Source organism: Carassius gibelio, chromosome B4 (assembly GCF_023724105.1).
Source record: "Carassius gibelio isolate Cgi1373 ecotype wild population from Czech Republic chromosome B4, carGib1.2-hapl.c, whole genome shotgun sequence".
Taxonomy (NCBI): Eukaryota; Metazoa; Chordata; class Actinopteri; order Cypriniformes; family Cyprinidae; genus Carassius; species Carassius gibelio.
Genome location: NC_068399.1, coordinates 24025903 through 24049162, shown reverse-complemented (window position 1 = coordinate 24049162; position 23260 = coordinate 24025903). Strand labels below are relative to the sequence as shown.

Below are 23260 nucleotides of genomic sequence, written 5' to 3'. Positions count from 1 at the left end.
CTGCTCTTTAAATGCTCCACACACAGGCTGAAGCCACATGTAAATGCACAGGTCATGACTTTGAAATCAGAGAGATTCAGACTCGGAATGAATGAACGAGACAATGGTTGTCGCAGGGGAAGGGAAAATAAGAGAAGCAAATGGTTTTAAGAGGTGGAGTGGGTGGATTGAATCAGCAAACTGAATACAGAGCTGATCATTCATCTTCCTGAGGCGCACACAAAAACACGAACCCGGCTGAGTGACGACGTTCCTAATGGAGTTTCACATTGTTAAGAGGTAAAAACATGTTCATGACCCACGTCTGAGGCTCTCTCGTGAGTCTTTCTGGACTGTTTATATGCGAAACTCTGAAGGCTTCAGGCAAATATAAGTATTTTTAATCTGTGACTAAAATGTTTTGGACAAACAAGTAGCCCCGCCTCCAAATCGTGGTTTTGGTTGAACTCCCCAATAATGTCATAGTCAATTTTTACTCTTACAAATCCCATTTATGTTTATTTATGCATTATTTATTTTATTTTATTATTTTAATACTATATAAATATAATACAATAATAATATTAAAATATATTTATTTCATCAGCAAGGTTAGAAAAATAACTATAAAAAAAATCACATAAAGCTTTAATAGATATTGTAAATACATAAAGATTTTTAAACAACAGCAAAAAGTTATTTATATATATATAATAAAAATAAACTTGAAACTGGAAAGACGTTGTAATAATAATAATCATTTATTAATTTAATAAATAAATATATTTAAAAAAAATGTATACAGTTTATGCATACAAAAGGACAAATGTCTAACATTTGGCTTTTTTTTTTTTCAAACCATTACCAATATTCCATATGTACATTGATGCAGAAAGCTGTTCATTTCATCATCAATACCATCTCATCTAATAAAAAACAGCAGTCAGCGTATTAAAATTGAGTTTCGTTCTCATCCACTGAAGTGAGTGAAACCCATCGATTGCCTTTGCCTTGCAGTTCTCCATGTTTGCGACGTGATTGCGTGTTCCCGGGTGACCCCATGTGCACACAGGGCCCGTCAACACACACACACTTAGCCTTGAAGCTCTCGCTCGATCAGCTAATGAATAATTTCAGTGCAACAGATCCAGGCATGGAGTACACAAGATAGCAATCTTGGTTAAAGGTCGCTCAGCAAATTGATGAAGTCATTTTAACTAGTTTTGCGGTATCTCACAGGGCTCTGGCTCTCAGCCAGAACATCACTGGGCCAGCATCTGCTCCATAGGACCGTCACACACCTCAATGCTGTTTTATACAGAGCGGTTATAATGGGCTGGCTGAGTGGTTCCAATGAGAGCAGGAACAGACGATTGGCCGTCCCAGGAAATGTTTCAGGCCACAGAGCCGCACTCAGTTAGCGGTATCACAAAGCACTCCAACTGCGGCTGTGCTCGGTGTAATTGACTCGATGAGTCCATTGAGCTGTGGTATCGGGACGAGAGTGGGCTGAAGAAGGGGGAGAGGGTGGATATTAAATGACACCCAATGGAGCCATTTGGGTGCTGCTGTAAAACCGCAGTGAAGGTCAAGAGCGCTGGTGCTCCAAAGATGCCCGTCTCCTATGCTTCATGGTCATAACTGAGTGTGCAATACACCAAAAACTCAGTCTAACAGGAAATGGACTGCATTAGCCATTTCATTATTGTAGCTTACATTTAGTTGCATAAAATGTCTAGGTAGTAAACATCAACCTCTTTGTAGCTTGCTTCTTTATCTAAGTTTCTCATAAACCTGGCATTGTTTTTTTACAAATACTGTTGGTTTAAAAAAGAAAAGAAAAAAGCTTTTGCTCCTCTTTTGCAAGTATAGCTTTAAACCAGCAATAAAACCTTCTGCTAAATGCGTAAATGTCCAGACTCATCATAGCACCAAGAGTTTATGCAAGCCTTGGATTCCCCCCAAAAATGTAATTGTGTAATGAAGAAAAAAAGGCCATAGTGTCATATTGTGCCTTTTACATTTAAAAAGGTGCAATTGTGAGATATGACAATTATGACAAATAAAATACCAATTCTTCTTAACAATGTTACACTCTTAGCAAAAATAATATTTAAGTAATATTTATGAAACCAATTCAATTATAAAGTATTTACATTTTTAATTAAATAACATTTATAATATGGCAAATCTATAAAACAGAGATATTATATCCATCCATCCATAGAAGTCAAATAAAATAAATAAATAGATACAAATAAAAAAAATGAGGTGGTCTGGCGAATTTATTGTCTCATTTGTTTATTGGCTGTATTTCTGTCATTCAACACATTAAACTGCAATTAATGCATTAGTGTCTTTGCTCAAGATAACCATTTTACTAACAAATAGCCAAATCCAAGTTTTTTTTTTTTTAACTCTCCAAACTATCTATTTATTTAAATGCTACTCACAGACTGCCTGCTACATCTTATTAGTCTTTCTATGTAGCCAACTTAGTCTTTCCAACTTAGACCTACATGGAAAGAAAATTAATCAGGCCCTACGGGACTGGGATCTGATTTCTGCATGTATAGGGCACAACACCTTCCAATGTCATGTCACCGAAATATTAAGCAGCATAAGCCTCCTGTTTTCTTCAACACAATTTGATATGCAAAAATTATATGTGGAACTAAAGAGGAGCTGTGGAAGGAGCTTCTGTATGAGAGCATCCCAGTCAAGTTGCCTGGCAGCAGTGGAAAAAGCTCATTAGATTTAGCGGCACACAACGAGAACAGCTGGTACGTTCTAGTTTTTTTTAATTAAAGTCATTTTCGTTTTTCCTGCGAAGTCCTTACGTGTGCTTCCACAGCTCTGGCGTTCTGCTTTATAAATGCAGAGTCGGGGCTCAAGACACATTAGTCCTTGATGGCTGAATCAAATCCTGGCACTTGAAAAATCACAAAAAAGCCCTCTCCACAACTTTATGTGATTAGAGCAGATCTGTGTCATTTAGCAGGTAAATGAGTTTTAGATGACTTTGCAGAGAACTCACAAGGGTCAATCAGTCTCTGATATGCTAAGGACTCCTCCAATCTCATGAATGGGGCTGCAGCGAATCGCTACGGCTGATTGGATCACACACTTGGAATCATGGATTACGACTGTGAAGATAGCAAACTTCCATTCACAAATGTGACAATTATCCTCATTTGGAAATAAATAAAGATGGCCACCCACATCCATAAGAAGGAGATAGAGTGGGTAGTGTACAAGTTGTGTGAAAGTATCAAGCATCATCTACTGCCACCCATTGATATATATGTCATTGAACGTGTCAACATTAACTTAAAAAAAAAAACATTTTCCCCAAGTGTGCAGTCTGATTTGAATCAGATGAGATGAAATTGTCATTTACTGTGAACTAATGGCAATAAAATACATCTTTCTACAAGCTATAAGATACAGCATTGACTGTAGTCCATTTTACAAACAATTCTTAACCGTTCTTTTTAGTAAATCAAAACCATACAGTGCAACCAGATTTGAATGATTCACAAACAAATGACTCCTATGAACTGGTTCGTTTTAGTGAATCTGCAACCAGCCTTGTTTGATTAAAAAACAAACAACTCTTACCATGCCATACAGTGCACCCGTATGATTCACTAACAAATGACTCTTATGAACCAGATCCTTTTGGTGAATCAAAACCATTCAGCACAACCAGTGCTGTAGGATTCACAAACGATTCTCATAAATCCTGTCGCTTTAATGAATCATCACAAAAAAATTTACTTCTAACTTTAATTCAGTTTTTTATTTACTCATTCATGGTGATTATAATTTTATACTCATTTCACACAGTTATAATATATTTTACTAATTAAAAGAATTGCAAGAAGATTCCTATAAAATTATCAGCAATAGCTTTCACATAAGTAAAATGGACATTGTAAATAAACTATATCCAGAATAGAATAAAATTTAATCATAATCAAATTGAATCGGGAAATGTCTATTAATACCAGTCATTAGTCAATTATCATGCTAATTTCAGTGGTAAACTAGTAGTAATTCTAAGCAAAAGGATGAGGTGAAAAGAGACCAGCAGGAGAGGAGGGTGGAACTGAACTTGGGTTTTGAAAAAGCAATTGAATCAAATGTGAAACAGTCGAAATAACAGATATTAAATCCTCTCACTCATATTCAAATGTCATATTGCTCTCACTGCAAAGAGCAGTCAGGATCTCTTCTGTGCAATGAAGTACTTTTATCTGTTAACAGCCGCAAATAAACCATCACGTCGTGGGATGGAAAGCATGAAAGTGTTCATTATTCCTCCAATAAATGAAGAGAGGGCTTCACGGTGCTGTGACATATCTGGCAGTGCTACAACGCTGTTGATTAGAGTGAAAAGCCTTGGATGCAGATTTTGTGCGTGTGTTTTATTTATCACGACAGAGCTACTATAAATTTAGCGCTTTTAACAGGGAGAAATGCACCAATGCAGTCTATTCAGAGAGCCGTCCATCATGCTGTCATGAGCCTCTATTAGGAGGAGTGCAACGTTTCTGAACATATAAATCAATTCTATAATATCAGCCCTGCATGCTCGATGACCACGGCTCCTGGCCTTTTCTCAGCCCTGCATAAACCCGGGATCCCAGTCGGACGGCTCATTTTCCAGTCCCACCAAAGGAGAAATGAAAAGCAATTTCAAGCAGTGCATAAATATCATTACCAGGTCAGACAGAAAGTAACTATATGGGATTGCCTCCGACCATAATGTAACTTACACAAAATGTGTCTCGTACACTTGCTGGCCGTGCTGGAATTAGTGCGATGCTTGGCTTGAAGGTCTAGGTGACTTGTGTCTTACTAAATCTTTCGAGGGCCAATGGCAAGGACAGGAACTTACAGTGGCAAGTGTTCCTACTGTATTGATAAATGGAGATGTTGGAGCTTACAGACTTCATTATAGCTGAAATGGAATCTGATTTAAAAATAGGAAAACAATAGGACTGCATTGTCTCTAAAATACTAAGCTGTACTGTACATCTTGGATTATTTTTATCTATTTTATTTATTTATTTATTTTTCAGGCAGCTGCTGTGGTGCATTCTGGGATTGCCTTACCTGCAAGGGATACATTTAATACAGGTATTTCATTTACTCATTTCTTAAAAGAAATTAGTATTTTACATTATTTCTATTTTTACTGTATTTTAATCAAATACATTCAACCTTATTTAGCATAAAATACTTCTTATAAAAACATTAATATTAAATATTACAGGCCTCAAACTAATGTGTTATTTATAAAAACAATAACTTTAATTAAAAAAAATAATAATAAGAGGACTACAAAAACAGACATGCTGTTTAAAATTGAATAAATTTGAATAAAAATAGAATACAAATAAAATAAATATATAAAAAAAGAATAGAATAGAATAAAAAAATATAATAAGCATTTGAAAATCTCCTGGTTGTCAAACAATCGTTTAAAAAATAAGTGTTAATCATTGAAAGTTAATTTGAGATGTGTCCAAATACTCTCATATATCCTGCAAGACTGATTCCTGACATTCATTATGAACGGCATGTTTTTGTGTAGCTTATCTCAGTTTTTAAAGCTAATGCCAAAACAAACCTGTTTTATGCACTCTCAACATCGAGGGCTCAGCATTATTGATTAGATGGAATTAAGCAGGATAACGGTAGATTAATATCTAAACACCAACATTCATAAGGGTAATGCTAATTTTAGTAAAATGCAAATTGAAATGACAGGATTGTTTATCCGAAGGCATCTGGGAAATGTTAATGCAGAGAACTGCTTGTCCAGAAAGCAGTGAGCAGTCACTCTAAATGTAATTACAGCATTTACTGCTTTCTCATCCATCTGAGAAGAGCTCTTATTAGAGCACTGTGCTCAAGTTACTCAGTCTTCAAATAGGCTAGTCTGTAATGCTTTGGAACACATGCCTGTGATGCTAATGATACGGAGATACAAGCAAATATCACACTTGTTGGGACTGGTCTTCATACGCGTTTACTAAATGTGACTGTAACATCATTATTTACTTTATTTAAAAGCTGCTTTCGCTTTTTGAACATGTCAAAAGATGGTTCACTTTGGGGTTCTTTTTCAGCAATTTTGTCTTCAAAGTATGCCAAGTCATAAACACACAATCTGTATGCTCTGAACATCTAGTCATTTTGTTGATAAGGGAAGTCAAGATTGATTATTTGCTTCTGTAACAGTTGAACACACACCTTGAAGGGGCATTTGATGAGAAGTTTGCATAGTTCACTCAATATATTAAATCCCGTCCATTGCTTGAGGCTGTCCTGGCCTAGACCCAGTATATTAATGAATGTGAAAAAAAAATAGATGATATTTTTGCATCAGATCATATTCTGTACTCACTCAATTTTTGAATTACTAAGGTATTGAACTTCAGCACATAACTCATTTTGATATGGACCCCCACACAGTAAACGAAGGAAAATGTATTTTGGTCAGAATTTAAGAACTCGTATCCATGAGTTAATAATTTGTTGCCTAGATTTAGTAAATTGTGGCAACGTTGCACTAATTTGTTAACTTATTTTGATTTAACTAACCCGAGAGAATGAATTAGTGAATTGTGGCCACAATTTAAATAAAACTAAGGATCGAATTAGTAAATTGTATGAATTACCACAACAAGTGAATGAATTAGTAAATCGTGCCATGATTTACTGCTAAAATTGAATGAATCAGTAAATTGTGGCCATGATTTAAAACTAGCTAACACATTTGAAAATCATGGCCATTTAAAGCTAAAACTGAACAAATTAGTAAACCATGACCACAATTGAAATAAAACTAAGGAACGAATCAAAAATAGTAGATCATAGCCACAATTTACAGAAACGAGTGCATGAATCAATAAATCATGGCCACGTTTTAAAACTAGGGAACAAATTAGGAAATCATGGCCAAAGTTTACAGAAATGAATGAATGTGTCAGTAAATGATGGTGACAATTTACGGTTAAAATGTTATTAATCTGTCAATTGTGGCAACAATTTAAAACTAGGGAACAAATTAGTAAATCATGACCACAATTTAGAAATTGAACGAATTAGTAAAACAATTTAAATAAAACTAGGGTACATATCAGTAAATCATTGCCACAATTTACAGCTAAAATTGAAGGAATTAGGAAATCGTGGCCACGATTTAAAACTAGAGAACAAATTAATAAATCATGGACATGATTTACAGTTATAAGTGAACGAATCATTATATCATGGCCATGATTTACAGCTAAAATTGAAATAATTAGTAAATCGAGGCAACAATTGAAATAAATCTATAGAGAACAATTTAGTAAATTGTGGCCACGATTTACAACAAGGGAATGAATTAGTAAACTGAGGCCACAAATAAACATGTTGTGGGAATGAATACTTAATTTGTGGCCACAATATATTTTGTTCCGCATGTTATAAGTGGGAATTAAAATTGTGCTATTACTTTTTAGACAATTTGAATAACAATCACCTGCCCTAATGTAAAACAAAGGAGATAAATCAGTCCAGAAGTGCATATTTTGGATGTGAGCACCTAGCAACCACCCAGAACACCCTAGCAACCGCAGAAACATGATATAAAATATTCCAAATAGCAAACACGACAACCATGCACAGCCCCTTAAAATCATGTTGTCGAGTTTTCCACAGACAAGCACATTTTTTCCTATATTCTACTTTTCAATTTTAAAATATCTGTGAAACAAATTTTAAAGTGCAACATCCAATAACCAATTTAACTAAATGAATAGGCATGTACAAAGCCTGCAAAACAATTTCTATGAAATTATTGATTCGTGACTGCTCTATGCAGTCTTCTCACCTACCCAATTTCCAAGGCCACAAAAACACTCAAGGAAACTTCAATTGTTTTTCACAGCTTTACAGAGATGTAACTGATCTTCACTAGTCATACATACGTGAAAAGGCTGTTATTTTCACCTGAATCTTGGATTGAGCTTCATTCAGTGATAAAGAATTTCCTTTCAACTCATTTTATGATATAAAATAAGATTTGTCTTTTAAATTCATAGCTTTTTAATCTAAATGGGGCTTCTGAGATGGGCTATTTAACTAAAGCTCATCAAAGACTAGTTCTACTGATATTTTTAACACTGTCAAAGAGATAACTTAATGAAAGAAGCTTTTTAAAGCACCAAGCCTTTTATGTTCTCTCTTATGACCACACGAGACTCACAGAACACGAGAAAATCAGCTCAATCGATGCAATAATCCTCACACTCGGTTGAAGGTTTTGGGTAGTCTACCTCATCCTTCTAGGTAGAGAAAAAAAATAATTGTTTTACTGGTCTTTTGTGTAAAGGAAAAAGAATTGTACAGAATTGTTATTGGATTCATGTATACATTTTTAATATCTTAAAAGAAAAATATATCCTTATTGCTTATTTGCTCTCCCCCTTATTTGGAAAGGGGGGATGTAGTATTAAGTGCTATTCGGTAACATAATAATGCATATAGCATGTGTGGAACCTTTTGTGTGTGTTACGGTACTGAGAGGAAAATAAAAAGTTTTCAGAAGTTCTGGCTTGCTGTCGTATCGTTCATCCTGTGCAAGGTTAATGTTGTACCTACAAAACAACAAAACTATGTGTGTCCATGTAATTATTTGTGTTGTCGTTATTTATATAATAGACCTTAATCAGGTTAGACGCTGTCCAGTTCTTAGCAGTGCATATTACTAAGCAAAAATTAGGTTTTGATATATTTACAGTAGGAAATTTACTAAATATCTTCCTGGAATTCGTTCTTTAATTAATATCCTAATGATTATTGTCATAAATAAAGATCATTTTGACCCATACAATGTATTTCTGGCTATTGCTACAAATATACCCGTGCTATATGACTCGTTTTGTGGTCCAGGGTCACAAAAATGGTGCTACCCTGATTAAGGTCTGTACTGACATCAACTAGTTCCAGAAATGACATTTTATGCTAGTTATTAACCCTTCCCAAGAGCGGGAGCACTTCTGCTTTATGCAGATTCAACACCCTGCAATGTTTTTATATAATTGTGTGGGACAGCCTTCACCTCCAGTGTCTAGGTCAGACATCATTAAGCTCACTAGCAGTAGATTCAGGACTGGCTCCGTACTGCATCACACAGAGGATGAGCTATCCTGAAGGGAACAGTGTGTATCAGTGTGCATATATATATGTAGTTTCAAAATCACACACACACTAAATTCAGGCACAGTCACTGTCAGCTGCCTCTAAATTAGGCCATTCCGTTCCACTGCCCAATTGCCCAACAGCTAAGAAATACTGAGATGGAGAAAGAGAGATTCTTGGCAAAAAAAAATAAAACAAAAACACAAAAACAAAAGTAAAATAAAATTGAAAATAGGCACATGCATTAAAATGAAACCGTCCTCAAAGTCTTTCTTATATAGGGAGGATAGCTTTGACTTGCATTATGTCTGGTCCACTTCACGACTAGTTTTGGACAAAAAGTGTCATTCTAGCCTGGTAGAAACCATCTGATTATCTGTACAGCAACCAACCATAATTCATTTTCTCTCTTTAGTAGTGCAAGTAAATCTGAAACAAACTGAACAATTACAGAGCAGAAAGAAATGGACAAGCAGAATATTTATGTTTTTGGCTACAAATTAAACAATGAAAAAAACAGTTGACTAATTTGTACTGACTGTATCACAAATATTATTAAGAACCAGTATTTACTTTAAACATAAAAACAAATAACACAAACCCTGTAAACCCATCAGTTTCCTTTAACCATTCATATTCACAGTCTGTTATCTTGCAAACACAAATTTGTCCTTGTCTAAAATCCTAACAATAATAAAAGATTATAAGACGCACATTATTGCCATTTAACTACAAAAAAACATGCTACCAGGTGATTCAATAAAGAGTCTCTCATTTGCAGTCTCAAACTCCTCTTGGCATTGAATTTAATTACTATATTCAATCCAAAGCATCTGTGGGGAGAGTCTATTTTAGACACAGTCCACTGAGTGAGTTTCTATCTGCCATCGCTCTGTCTCTCTGCCTCGCTTTGCTCATGACAGGTGAGCTAATTACCCTTGCAAGGTTATTTGGCTACATCAACGCTTTTAATTCAAGCTATTCAACTGCAGCTGTTTAGATAAATAATTTGAAATCACAATTGAAATGATGAGCTATGAGCTTTGAGACCATATACACTAGAGGGGATCATGCAATGGATACTTTTTAACTAATGTATTTTAAGCAGTAAATGGCATAACTACAGTGCACTTAGGATAAACAGAATGTTATTGTGTGCATCTATAATTAATGTCATAGTTATTTTCTTGATGTCAGTAGGGGGTTTCGCACAAGGGGAATCTTTTCATAGTTCCTAGAACTATTAGAAGAAGTACCCATTTATTGGTGTGTTCGCACCACTGGAACTAGGAACGATTTAAGTTCTAGGAAATCCATTTGGGGGAAACTAAATTAGCTCCTGCTTCAGAGTAGGGTCTAAAACAGTTTTATAGGAATTACCAGTAAGTGTACATTGATTGGCCAAATGTATAAAAAAACAAACATTTTATTAACCTGTTATTGCAGCATTGTGTTCTTTTCTCAGCCACTGTGATATGCAACACTGCAAATTGTCATAGGTGATTCAGTCAGATTTTCAGGCCCTTTCAATCGCATATATTGTGCGTTTACATTCCATCTCCATTATTACGAGACCCACGACACGCAATAGAAACAGCTCCGATCACAATGTCCTCTATTCAACGGTTAACATCCATAAACGCCTCAAACAAAGACATTGCTGTCAGCTGCTTCAGAATCCCTCCTGCCGGTGGGAATGCAACCAGAAAAAAAAAAAAAAAAAAAAAAAACAGAGGGAGAAATTGGTTTTCTAGGAACCACCAAGATGGCTAGCTCCTAGTCCTAAATTATTAGAACTACATGGTGCAGAAGCCTCTAATGTAACCTCTTTGATTCTACTCACCACAAGTGCATTTTGAAATGGCATTTCTGCCATGGGAGGCAGGAGTGCTAACAAGGATGCCAAACACTGCGGCCCCTAGCTTCAGTGGCTAGTGCATCTCTTGAGATGAAAGGAGTGAGGTTTACCTGCATAGCACTTACTAGCTGGACTCTGTTACAGTCAACCCCTCCAGGTCATGGCACCAATTCTTCTCAAATGTTCGCTCTGAGCAGGATTAGAATTGGCATCTCCAGCACAATCAGCATATAATTTAAAACAAAATAATAGTTTTTTTTTTTTTTTTTACAACTGATTTGTCTCTGGTAAAAGCCATGAGTCTCTGCATGCTCTCATGAGAAATCAAGTCTTTAAACATGCATTGAATATCTTCAAATTAATTATTTGTTGAGTGGAAAGCACCTTGTGCATTTCCATGTTATGATTCTGACCCAGTTGTGCAATTTCATAATATGACTCTGACATCTGCTTACTCACAGCTGATGTATCTGGATTTGGAAAGACACACAAGGTCCAGATGAGTGTGTGTGTGTTTGTTCATCGTGATCTGACTCAGCAGTCCTCTAGGGATGAAGCAGAGCAATGCTATTCAGAGGATGAAGTTAGCTTTAATCTAATCTCTGCATAAAACAATTCTGCCGAATGTACATACTGTAAATCACTGACCTTAGCAAAGATGCTACACTCAGCCTCTGCTAACAACAGAGAAATGTCAACAAGTAGTAGGAATTTGGTTGTGGAGGGTAGTTAATAAAACTGACATACCTTTAAGAGACACGCAAGGAAAGGTTTTCCCCCTCACTTTGAAAGAACAGCCTCAAGGTAAGGTAGCCGTAGTTCACCCACCTGCTGTGCTGAACTAATAAAATGCATGAAAGTGACTCTAAAATGTTGCCTGGGAGATGTGTTCAGCTGCAGTGAAACGCAGGTCATGCTCTCTAAAGGACAAGAATGAACAAACTGACAGAATCACTGTTTCCATGACATTACATGCCCTGTTTTCACATAACTGAAATGCTATATATTTGCATTACAGCTATATATAAAACAGAGTCAGGTGCTTCATCTCATTACTCTACCCTTTTCTCTATGTTCTGAATCAGGATATTGTGACCATGAATTTTCATGGAAAAGGAACTCAAGCTGGTGTACATTGGGATATTGGTGACTCAATTGTGTGCATTAAAACGTCATTGGTATTTCATTTACAGGTGCATCTCAATAAATTAGAATGTCGTGGAAAAGTTTATTTCAGTAATTCAATAAAACTCTAAATTGTGAAACTTGTGTATTAGATAAATTCAATGCACACAGACTGAAGTAGTTTAAGTCTTTGGTTCTTTTAATTGTGATGATTTTGGCTCACATTTAACAAAAACCCACTAGTTCACTATCTCAACAAATTAGAATAAGGTGACATGCTAATCAGCTAATCAACTCAAAACACCTGCAAATATTTCCTGAGCCTTCAAAATGGTCTCTCAGTTTTGTTCACTAGGCTACTCAATCATGGAGAAGACTGCTGATCTGACAATTGTCCAGAAGACAATCATTGACACCCTTCACAAGGAGGGTAAGCCACAAACATTAACTGTCAGATAAGCTGGCTGTTCACAGAGTGCTGTATCCAAGCATGTTAACAGAAAGTTGAGTGGAAGGAAAAAGTGTGAAAGAAAAAGATGCACATTCAATTCGAAAGAACTGCTGCCTTATGAGGATTGTCAAGCAAAATTGATTCAAGAATTTGAGTGAACTTCACAAGCAATGGACTGAGGCTGGGGTCAAGCCATCAAGAGCCTCCACACATAAAAGTGTCAAGGAATTTGCTGGAACACAGACAACGTCAGAGGCGTCTTTCCTGGTCTAAGGAGAAGAAGAACTGGACTGTTGCTCAGTGGTCCAAAGTCCTCTTCTCAGATGAGAGCAAGTTTTGTATTTCATTTGGAAACCAAGGTCCTAGAGTCTGGAGGAATGATGGAGAAGCTCATAGTCCAAGTTACTTGAAGTCCAGTGTTAAGTTTCCACAGTCTGTGATGATTTGGGGTGCAATGTCATCTGCTGGTGTTGGTCCATTGTGTTTTTTGAAAACCAAAGTCACTGCACACGTTTACCAAGACATTTTGGAGCACTTCATGCTTCCTTCTGCTGACCAGCTTTTTAAAGATGCTGATTTCATTTTCCAACAGGATTTGGCACCTGCCCAGACTGCCAAAAGCACCAAAATTTGTTTAAATGACCATGGTGTTGGTGTGCTTGACTGGCCAACAAACTCACCAGACCTGAAAGGGGCCCCTACCAAGTATTGAGTAAATGTACAGTAAATAAACATACTTTCCAGAAGGCCAACAATTCAATAAAAATGCTTTTTATGAAGTATTATAATCTGTTGAGATAGTGAATTGGTGGGTTTTTGTTAAATGTGAGCCAAAATCATCACAATTAATAGAACCGAAGATTTAAACTACTTCAGTCTGAGTGCACTGAATTTATTTAATACACAAGTTTCACAATTTGAGTTGAATTACTGAAATAAATGAACTTTTCCACAACATTCAGATTTATTGAGATGCACATGTATTTTCAAAAAGTGCAGTGCTAAATGCAGTCAACCTCCATTTTTTGGCTTGAAAGAGACAGAAAGGATTTTCAGTATAGGATTATTGTTTTTACTGTACATTGTGAGAGTTTAGAAAATGAACTTTTCCTTGCACTGTAATGATTTTGACAGCGAGGCAGTCAGTAGTGCTAGAACAAGCTATTCTAATTAATCATCACTAAAAAACACCTAGAACACCACCTTAATTTATTTTAAACAGTCTTTATTGAAGGACACTGGTCTGTTGAAAAATAATTAATGAAGTCATCTCTTCAACACAAAAACTCTACAGACAATACAAAATAGAATATGGCATGATATGGTTTAAACATTGGCTTTTTTAGAGATCTTGGAAAAACAACTAAATTCAGACCTGCTCTACTGCTTGTCAAAAAAAGTAACAACCTTTTAAAAAGGTACAATTAAATTTCTTGCTTTACTTTGCCTGAGACCCAATACATTGCAATACACATTTCACCCAAATCCTTAGAAAACCCACTAAAAACTTAATAAATTAACACAAGGCACTCTGCGCTGATAGTCACAATGCTGTATATGAGAGAAGACAGTGACTATATTGTGTATATATGGCACATAGATAAACAGAAGAATGAGCGATCCAAGTTTCCTGTCCATAACTGTTTAAAGTTATTTGTTAAAGGCAACAGTCAATAAAGCATATCCCAATTGCATAGAAAAGATATATGGTGATATATGTACATTGTGTAGTGGCAAACCAACCGGTCACCTATGATCGGACTAGTTTAATCCCTTGCCCTGTGTCTAGTATATTGGGAGGGAACCAAGAAAGTTTCAGTCTTCTGACGCAGCGCAAACACACACTACATAGCCACAGGAGGTTGAGTCCGCAGCACCAGTTCGCAACAGCCACCAGTGGGTACGTGGCCTTGGGGAAGTTTGTTTTCCAGTGCTTGGCCACATCACTTCCGGTGGGCAGGTGGAGAGAGTAGTCACTCCAGGGTTTGGATACACCGTATATAGCAGAGATGACCCGACCCCTCTCTGACCACTGCACGCCACTGTCAGGATCGCAGTTGTACTTCACCCACTCTGCGGTGAAGTCTCCCAATCGAGGGGCTTCCTGGGCTTCAGCATCCTGAACGGGGCTCATCTTGGCTCCTTGTACTGCCACATACATCTTTTCCACCTTTCGAACCGCCTTCACCCATGGCGCAGAATTCTCAGTGTCGAGGACAAGGATGAGGCGGGAGGAGAAGCCGGCATTCCGTTCCTTCCACATATCAAGGATCTGCTGCAGACGCAAGCAATCGCCACCTGTGAACAAGAAAGGTTGTCATCAATGGAAAGAGAGGGAGTTTATTTTCTTGACCAGGTGGCTAGAAGAGGCTGTACCAGACCTTAGGGGCCAGTTTTACGATACTGCGCCGATGGGTGTTAAAATTCCTACGGGCGATTGACTGACAGTGTGCAAATTAAAGAACACATATGCAACATCTAATTTCCATAATGACCAATGAAATCTACCAAGCGCAAATTAGCATTAGGATATGTTAGGATTCGGATAATGTGTTGTTCTGGCATTCCAAGTAAATTAATGTGCGTGGAAAAAACCTTCTACCACGCTCTTGCTGTTCTCTGTGGTGCCTCCTCCTAGCAACAAGAAATGCAGCCATTTTCTAGCACAAAACAGTTAAAGACATGCTATTTGGGGTGTTAAATAATGGCACAAATACCAGTAAGTTTGACGAGAGCAAACGTAGGTAAATCATGTTTCGTGATTCATTTGAAAACTCTCCTCTCTGTAGTGAAACTCCTACAAATGCATATTCAGTAAGATCAGGCGCGAATATAACTCTGTCCACAACTTGTCAGCACTAATTCTTCACTGCTGCACGTCTTCAGTAAATACTGACAGAACTACTTTAATGCCAAAAGATGGTTTTCACTGGCACAAGCTGTTAGTAAATCTGGCCCTTGGTTGTTTACTACCAAGGGGTTGCCAACTCTAGACTAGTTCAAAAAAAGAGTTTATTCAATCATCATTGCAGCAGCTTGAACTCGAGAAATTCCCATTCACAAATAAAGCAAGTGAAGATGTGACTGGCTGTTGCTGCAGGGGAAAGGAGAGAGACAGTGCGAGCAACACGGAAAAGGTGTAAGAAATCTGACAGTTTGCCATGCTGTGGGAAAGACTGTGAATAACGCTCTGCAAGAACCTTGTTCAAAAACTGAATGAGGATTCCTGGCTGTTTCTCACCCCCCTGCTCTGATCAAACAGTATGACAGAGGCTGTGACATCCCATATCGCTCATAAGGATTAATACCTCACCGAGTTACAGGACGCACACACCGGCAGGAAGATAAAGCATGGTGGAGTGATGGTGCCAAGATATATCTTTACAGTTCGGAGAGCTTTCAGAACGATAAATTGCTAAAGCCCAGCCAAAATAAAAGCATTCATGCCTTGATGTCTTTTACAAAGACCTGAAAAAGCAATATTGATTTTAGCATTTAAGAACAGGTGATATGAATAACTCCCGATTGGTGCATGACATACAGAAATAAATTGAGTTTGGGTCTTCATACACACATTTTCACCGATACACACTGTACAATTCATAACCTTCACTCTGTTTAATTTAGATCATTTCTGCCCTACAAATTGCAACTGCTATCCAGCTCTTACCTGCCAGAGTCCAGTCTCCACTGGGAAGTGTGTGGCCACTGTAGTAAAGGATGTAGGTGTCATGACGTGGGCCTTCTGTGGTGCAGAGCTCCAGAAAGGAGCGCAGATTGGCCTGCAGGGTTTCCAGGCTTAGACTGGTGGAGTAGTCACATCCAAAGGTCTGGATGAGGTGGTGGGAGAAGAGTCGCTGCACAGCGTTCAAAGTAGCTGTGGAGTGCAATTCCTGGCCTTGCCCCGGAGGCAACAGCAATGGCTGTCCATCCGCACTGCATCCCATGGAGAAAGAGGATAAAATGATTCTGAATTGCTAACTGGGTCACCTTGACCTTATGAGTGTACACTGACCCATGTACAAAAAAGAAGAGGGATAAGCACAATGGAAAGTGAATTCAAAAAAGTTTCGAAAATGTAAGATGGAGAAAAAAGTTACAAAGAAAAGGAGAAAGGCCATAGTGATGTTAATTCTTTTTTGTAATACTTTTTTTTGTAATTTAGCAGCTCCTCGCAGGGTCAACCTAACCCGTTCTGACTTTCTAAAAGAGCACAGCAAAGCTTCCGCGGTAAATATCACCAAGAACAGTCAACAATTAGCAACCAAGACCATTATGATTCTCCCCATACCATTGCTTCCCAAAGATTGTGATTATAAAACCAAGACCAATTCTTTGTGGTTGCAGTGTTGAAAGATAATTTCCCATGCTCGTTGAAGACTGAAATGGCAAGTCTAAGGCACAGTGACCCATGAAACTACCCAGGCAGGTGCTGATCTATTCAAGCATAAATGACCGCTTCTCTGAGCTTGTTTGTCAGGACTCTTTCTTCTCTCTCAATCTAGTAGCTTTCCTGTTTGATCCTATTTTTTCTGCTCAACCCATCCCTGGTTCAACGCCTCTCATTCCCCAACACAACATTTTAAAAATAATCATGACCAAGGCAAAATTTTCACTGAAATGCCATTTCACAAGAAGTTTACTAGCAACAAGGCATTTATCAGAACAGATAAACAAGATTTTAACTAAAAGGGCTAATAAATTGTTCACACTTTAAATAAACTATTAAAATGCTTTCTGGGTGAATCATCAGAAGATTTGGAGGATGGCCAGAGCTTCTTCCCTTTTAAATGCGAGAGGAAACCGTACCACAGCATCTGCTAAGAATGAAAACGAGCTATTGCTGCTGAAGGCGAGCCTGTCGACCTGAGCATTTCCCTCTCATCTTCCCAAGAGGCCCTTGTCATGGTAAAAACATGATCTGTACCCATCAAATGGAAGATTACACCTTGCTACATTCCCCTCATGCGCCCGCTCCACACTGAGCCTTTTCACCAACAGTGCTGGAATACTAAGCGTGAAGAGGCTGTGGAGCTGCATCCAAATCGACATCATAATCAGCGACCCGACTGAAGGCCTGCCCTGTACCCCACTCTCGCTCTCTCAGTATGCATGGCACATGCTTCCCCCAGCAGGACCAGCAATAGACAAGTTTATTAAAGGCTATGAGCTTATTTAACGCTAACATGTGTTCATAAGATCCAATCCGGGGTGGTTTTCCACCCTTCTATTTCTGGACACATAGCAAAGGACTGATGGTGATGCAGATTCAAGATGAGCAAGAGTGTGATCATGATTATTACTTCAATCATCTTCCTGATTCAGATACATGAACAAAACAAGCTGTTTTAAAATACTTTATCTACATCATAGTGAAAACACAACAACGGTCAGATTCAAATATCAAAATCTATTCAGTATTCAACAACTTGACCTCACCTGAAGAACAACGAGAACTATACTGGTAAATAAAGGCCAATCAAAATAGAAGTCATTTGCATATACTGTCAAAGTATTAAGAGTAAAATAGGAAAAACTGTTTATGTATAAGGGTAAGAGAAAGGATGGAAAGAGGTCATGTTAAAGCATTGTGCGTGGACATTGGGGAAAAATACTATGCAAGTGTAGACCATGGCCCACTCAACAACTAATAATTAATATATAAATATACTTTTGCAGTGGGTACAGATATTTACCTTGTATATATGGATTGACACAAACAGAAGAAAAAAATTATCCACGAGCATAAATAATAGCATTTCAGATAATAATAAAAAATATTCCCTTTCAATGTATTTTCTCCGAAACGGAATTTCACTTGAAGTTCAGTCTTGCATTGCTGCTAATATTATTACTCTATAATAAATTACAAGTATTTCTCAGTTGGAAGTCACTTTAAGCTTCTGCTAGATGAATACATGTAAGTGCATGTAAACTAAGAAATATGATTCATAAGAAAAACAGTTTCTCAGGTATTAATGTTTGTTATATAACACATCAACGAAAAAACATTTTGCATGGTATTGATTTCTAGCAATGTACTTGTGACTGAAGTTGAACAGGTTGAACATGTAAGTTTGAAATGTGAAATGTGTTTGTATGCAGTATCTCTGTTGTGTATATGTGTATGTACCTGCTGTAGCAAGTGGGAATTACCACTGCATACCCAACACAGGTGCCTCCCAAGCAGTTTCCCAGTTCATGGAAGAGTCCATGAGCCAGAGACTCCAGTGGCAGTACCACTAAAAACACACTCATGAAGAGTCCATTAGTGACCTGTGGAGAGGAACCCTTGGTGATCAACAACTCTGAAGTGGATTCAGAGGTACATCCAAACAAACACACTCTAACTTAAAGGCAGAGTTTCAAAAGACTGACATGCACATCTTGATGTATGCACACAAGATCACAAAATCACAATAAAAGAGGCTATGCTGGCAATAGCGTATTAGCTCACTACTCTAGCTGTTTAGATTAATTTCAACATTGATATTTGCTCAAATTGATTTTCAATTTTAAGTTTATCAGATGCCACATGCTAAATTAAACATGCAATGTGATGATGCCATGTGAATCTAAATTTAAATTCTACATTATTCTGTTGCATGCTACATAATGTTTCGCATACAATTTGCTTTACAAATAGAGCACACTGTGCAGTCCTCAGTGAGCAGTATGCTAGTATTCCTCTTGTTCTCCGGCCTGTTCATTTTAATCAAGGGTACTACAGCCTGGATATACCTCTGACTCATCAGCATATACTGTTTCCATAATCAAAAAAAATGAAACATTGCATTTGCTTTACATGCTGGATAACATTAGAAAAGTTGACTCATTGCAACATTCATATCTGTAAGTGGCTTACTTTAAAGGTTAGATTTGGCACTTGTGCCCAAGGCCTGATGGCTGGATTAGTTGTCCCCAACACTATGAATTATTGGTGTAGACAAGATATTATGGCATATATTATTTTGACTATATTAAAAGAATACTTCAATAAAAATATGAAGTAATTTATGTTATCATTCACTCACCCTAATGTCATTCTAAAGGAACTTTAGTCTGCAGAACACAGAAGAAGGTATCTTGAAGAATGTTGGTAACAACCCCCCCCCCCCCCCCCCCCAAATACATTGGATACATTGACTTTTATTTTATTGGTGTTTATTTTGTGTTAGGGTTAGGGTGACAAACCAGTCACAGAGGTTTAGAATGACTTGAGGGTAAGTTCATAATGCCATAATTTTCATTTTTATGTAAATTATGCTTTTTACTAGCATTTATGAAACAAATGTGCCTATTGACACCTTTTTAAAGTGGTTTGAGTGATAGGATGGCAATGCAAATTCATTGTTCTTTGGCGCTGGCTGTTAAGGACAGGATTCATGATATCTAGATAAATCAGAATGATTCTGAAAACATTATTCAACATGCTTTACCTGCCATGAGACGGCCCCTAGTATGATGGTGGACATCAGGCAGAAGAGCACCAGCCGCTCAGAGATGAGGCAGAAATGACGCATGCCCCTAGAGGCCATGATCCTGTCCAAACTGAGCGTTTCTGAGCGTTGGGTTGCCCACGTCTTCTGACACTCGCTTAGCTTGGTGTGGAAGCACCATAGTGAGACGAGGAACACCATGTGGCACAGGATCCACAAAAGGCCAAAGATGCAGAAGCCAGGGATGACCAGGTACCAAACTTTCAAGTTACCCAGCTTCAAGGCACAAAGCACAAAGAAGGCCAGCTCGATGAATGCCAGCGGGAACAGAGAAAATCTCCTCCGTAGACGACCGGCTGAGAGAAACTGCTTCCAGCGCTCTGTCGCCGACAAACTGCTGAAGTACACATCCAGAAGAGGCTCGCAGATAAGCCGGCCCAGGAAGCAGCTGAGCGCAAAGGGGTTTGCTTGGATCTCCAAGGAGTGGAAGAAGGTAGTGCCGCTGATCACAGCAAAGCAGGCTAGATTAGGGAGAGCCAAGGGCGACTTCATGCGAAGGTCCATGATGAGGGCCGTTAACGATAATGTCAGAGCAATCATGGACAGCGATTTGTGGAATACCAAGCTGATGCTTGCGACGGCGAATCCCAGGAGCTCTAGAAACTCACATGAGGTGAGAACGACTGGTTTATACATAGTGCTGCTGCACAGACGATCTGTTAGGGCCCAAAGCGTCCGAACAGCCACACTAGAGAGCAACAGGTAGTTTGTAACCTTCTCTTTTATGTCGTTCTCCAGAGACGGGCTGTTCAGGAAGCACAGGAGTCCCTGCAGGAAGCCGAACCACAGGTGGAAGAGACTTAAACTGGCCAACTCCATTGAAAAGTAGTAATAGAGGATACAGGCTATGGCTGATACGAACAAACCCAAGATGAAGATGACCAGAATCACGGGCTCTGCAGTCTGTTCCCATCGTACGTACATTCCCAAGCACACGGCTACCAGCAAATTGAAGCTGGAGAGATACCCCAGACAGCGGAGGGAGGACCACATGTCCACATCCTTGTCTGATTCCTCTTGGCCTGACATTTTTGAATAGGCTATAATCACAGAGGATTAGGCCTCACTGCTCCAAGACTAGGAAAGACAATGTTGATGCATTCCACTAAAATTAATAATAGAACAAAGGGGTGTTAGTACTAAAGTCAGTGATGCAATTACAAAAATATCAAAAACACATTCATATAATTGATGTATTGATCAAGCATGCAATATATATATATATATGATTTCACTCTGGTAAATCAAAGGTTTTGTCTTTAAAGTCCAATTATACAAATGTGCATATTTCCTTTACAGAATACACTACAAACTGTATGAATGTACAGAACACTGTTTATATTTAGATGCTGAATTTAAAAAACATCTCAACAGTAATATTCACTGTAACTGGAGTGAAAGGTGTGACAACTAGCCCTGGTGTCACCTTTATATACATGTAACTTAAACAAAAAGAGAGAGGAGATCAGTTGTTTTAAGCATTTGATGGTTTTGCCAAATTAAAACGATCATACGATTTTTTTGACAACGATGTATACATAATAGTTATGTTGGTCGATCCTGTTCGATACAATACGAGTGCCAAAGTTCAGGATTAATAGAAGTCAGATGTGAAACTGCCACATGAACAGCACAGACCAGACACTCAACTTTATCACTGTAAACACTGAAGGCATTTATATATCGCGATAACACTTCGAAATGTGAGTATTAACGACTTACTTATGTAATTCATCTCATCTTCGTTTAAAAATAACATATGCAATCTGAAAATTTCTTACATTTGTTCACAACAACGAGTTTTTGGCTTCCCGATGTCCATGATACTTCCGGACTCCGAACTACGGCAGCAGAGACGGGACAAAGGCGAAGTATAAAATCCGCATCGACTTTGTGCTTATCACTTCCATTTCCAGGTGTTGTCATATTAAATACAGTTAATTGTTTATTGGATATATATAAAATGTTTTGAGTCCAGTGCACAAATTTGTTGAGTAGCAATGATTTAAAAAAAAAAAAAAGTCATTCTGTAGCTATTATTATTGCTGTATTATTATTATTTCGATTTTTTTTTTAACTCGGATACAGATTTTTTTTTTTCACACAGCATGTGCAACCTGCACAAACAAACAAACAAATAAATAAAAGGTCCTAGAATGTGAATGTTTTGTGGCTATCGATTAAGTGTTACTATCTGTGGGCTGAGTGATTTGAAGAAATGCGTAAAGCCATGCATTATTATGTATTTATGGGCAAGCTTTATAAGATGCATCAGTTATGATAATTTCTCATTTTTATGGCAAAAATAAAATTCTTAATATCAAGCATTATAAACAAAACCTTTATAACAGAAATCATAAATCTCTCAGTATGCTTTAAAAACACAGTGGCGTGAAGCGGCTCTCTCCTTTTATGATCAGCTCCTAAAATGGATCCCATAGCAAAGGCATTTTCTCTCCAAGGTTCCTGCGTAGGTAGGAGCTCCCTGAATGGGTAAAACAAGGCAGGCTTCCTCCCACACAAACTTCTGCAAGCATACAGAGAGAGGGGGGGGGGGGGGGGGGGGGGGGGGGCTGGGGTTATGAGCTCACATAGCTGTCTACTACCTACATCAAGGTGGTCTATATAATACTTGGAGAAAACTAGTGTCATTCATTTCAATGGCAGTTGCTCAGCTGGTGCATGACCCTACTGAAGTAGGCTAGGACTCTACTATAAATAAATAATAAATCAGCTAAACTTACACAAATATCTATTAAGGATTTTGTGTCATTTTACCAAGCAAAACTGGTAATGCAAAACCCATTTAATGATCAGGTCTGTGGTAAAGGTTACACAATAACTGGTAATATTTTAGTTTTCAGCATTCTTGCATATTTTCCGTTAAGAATCAGAATGAATGATTCCCGGTTCGCAAATGAATGAACTCTTGATTCGGTTCTCCTTTTAAATGGATTAGCAGCAATTGTTCAGTCTAAAATAAATGGTTTCTAACAGCTGATGCACGCACTGAAGCTGTAGAGATACCTCTGCGTAAAATATTAATTTTTACCGTAGAACAGATGCTTGGATCAAATGTATATTTACCCACTGTCCATCAAAACCAAGTGTGCAAATACATTATATCTTTTACTTTGGCGATGAAGA

At 37.8% G+C, this 23260-nt stretch overlaps 1 protein-coding gene across 2 annotated transcripts; it reads right to left on the bottom strand.

Moving 5' to 3' along the window:
• Nucleotides 1-13822: 13822 nt before the first annotated feature.
• tmem168a (transmembrane protein 168a) lies at nucleotides 13823-22015 on the bottom strand. 2 transcript variants are annotated; one of them, XM_052554896.1, is made up of 5 exons: nucleotides 21895-22015; nucleotides 20054-21218; nucleotides 18748-18890; nucleotides 16285-16550; nucleotides 13823-14912 (listed from the first exon to the last, which is right to left on the bottom strand). In XM_052554896.1, the coding sequence occupies exons 2-5, from the start codon at nucleotides 21140-21142 to the stop codon at nucleotides 14365-14367; spliced, it is 2046 nt and encodes a 681-aa protein (XP_052410856.1). In that variant the 5' UTR covers nucleotides 21143-21218; nucleotides 21895-22015; the 3' UTR covers nucleotides 13823-14364. The 2 variants fall into 2 exon arrangements, with proteins under 2 accessions (XP_052410856.1, XP_052410857.1); XM_052554897.1 differs by having other exon boundaries at nucleotides 21836-21975.
• Between the last annotated feature and the right edge of the window lie 1245 nt (nucleotides 22016-23260).

Excerpts from the sequence above, each read along its gene's own strand:
- tmem168a (XM_052554896.1), bottom strand. The coding sequence starts at position 21,142 with ATGTCAGGCCAAGAGGAATCAGACAAGGATGTGGACATGTGGTCCTCC. Across the intron at positions 18,891-20,053 it reads TAGGGGCCGTCTCATGGCAG|GTCACTAATGGACTCTTCAT; the intron begins GTAAAGCATGTT and ends TCCTCTCCACAG. Across the intron at positions 14,913-16,284 it reads TGGAGACTGGACTCTGGCAG|GTGGCGATTGCTTGCGTCTG; the intron begins GTAAGAGCTGGA and ends TCTTGTTCACAG.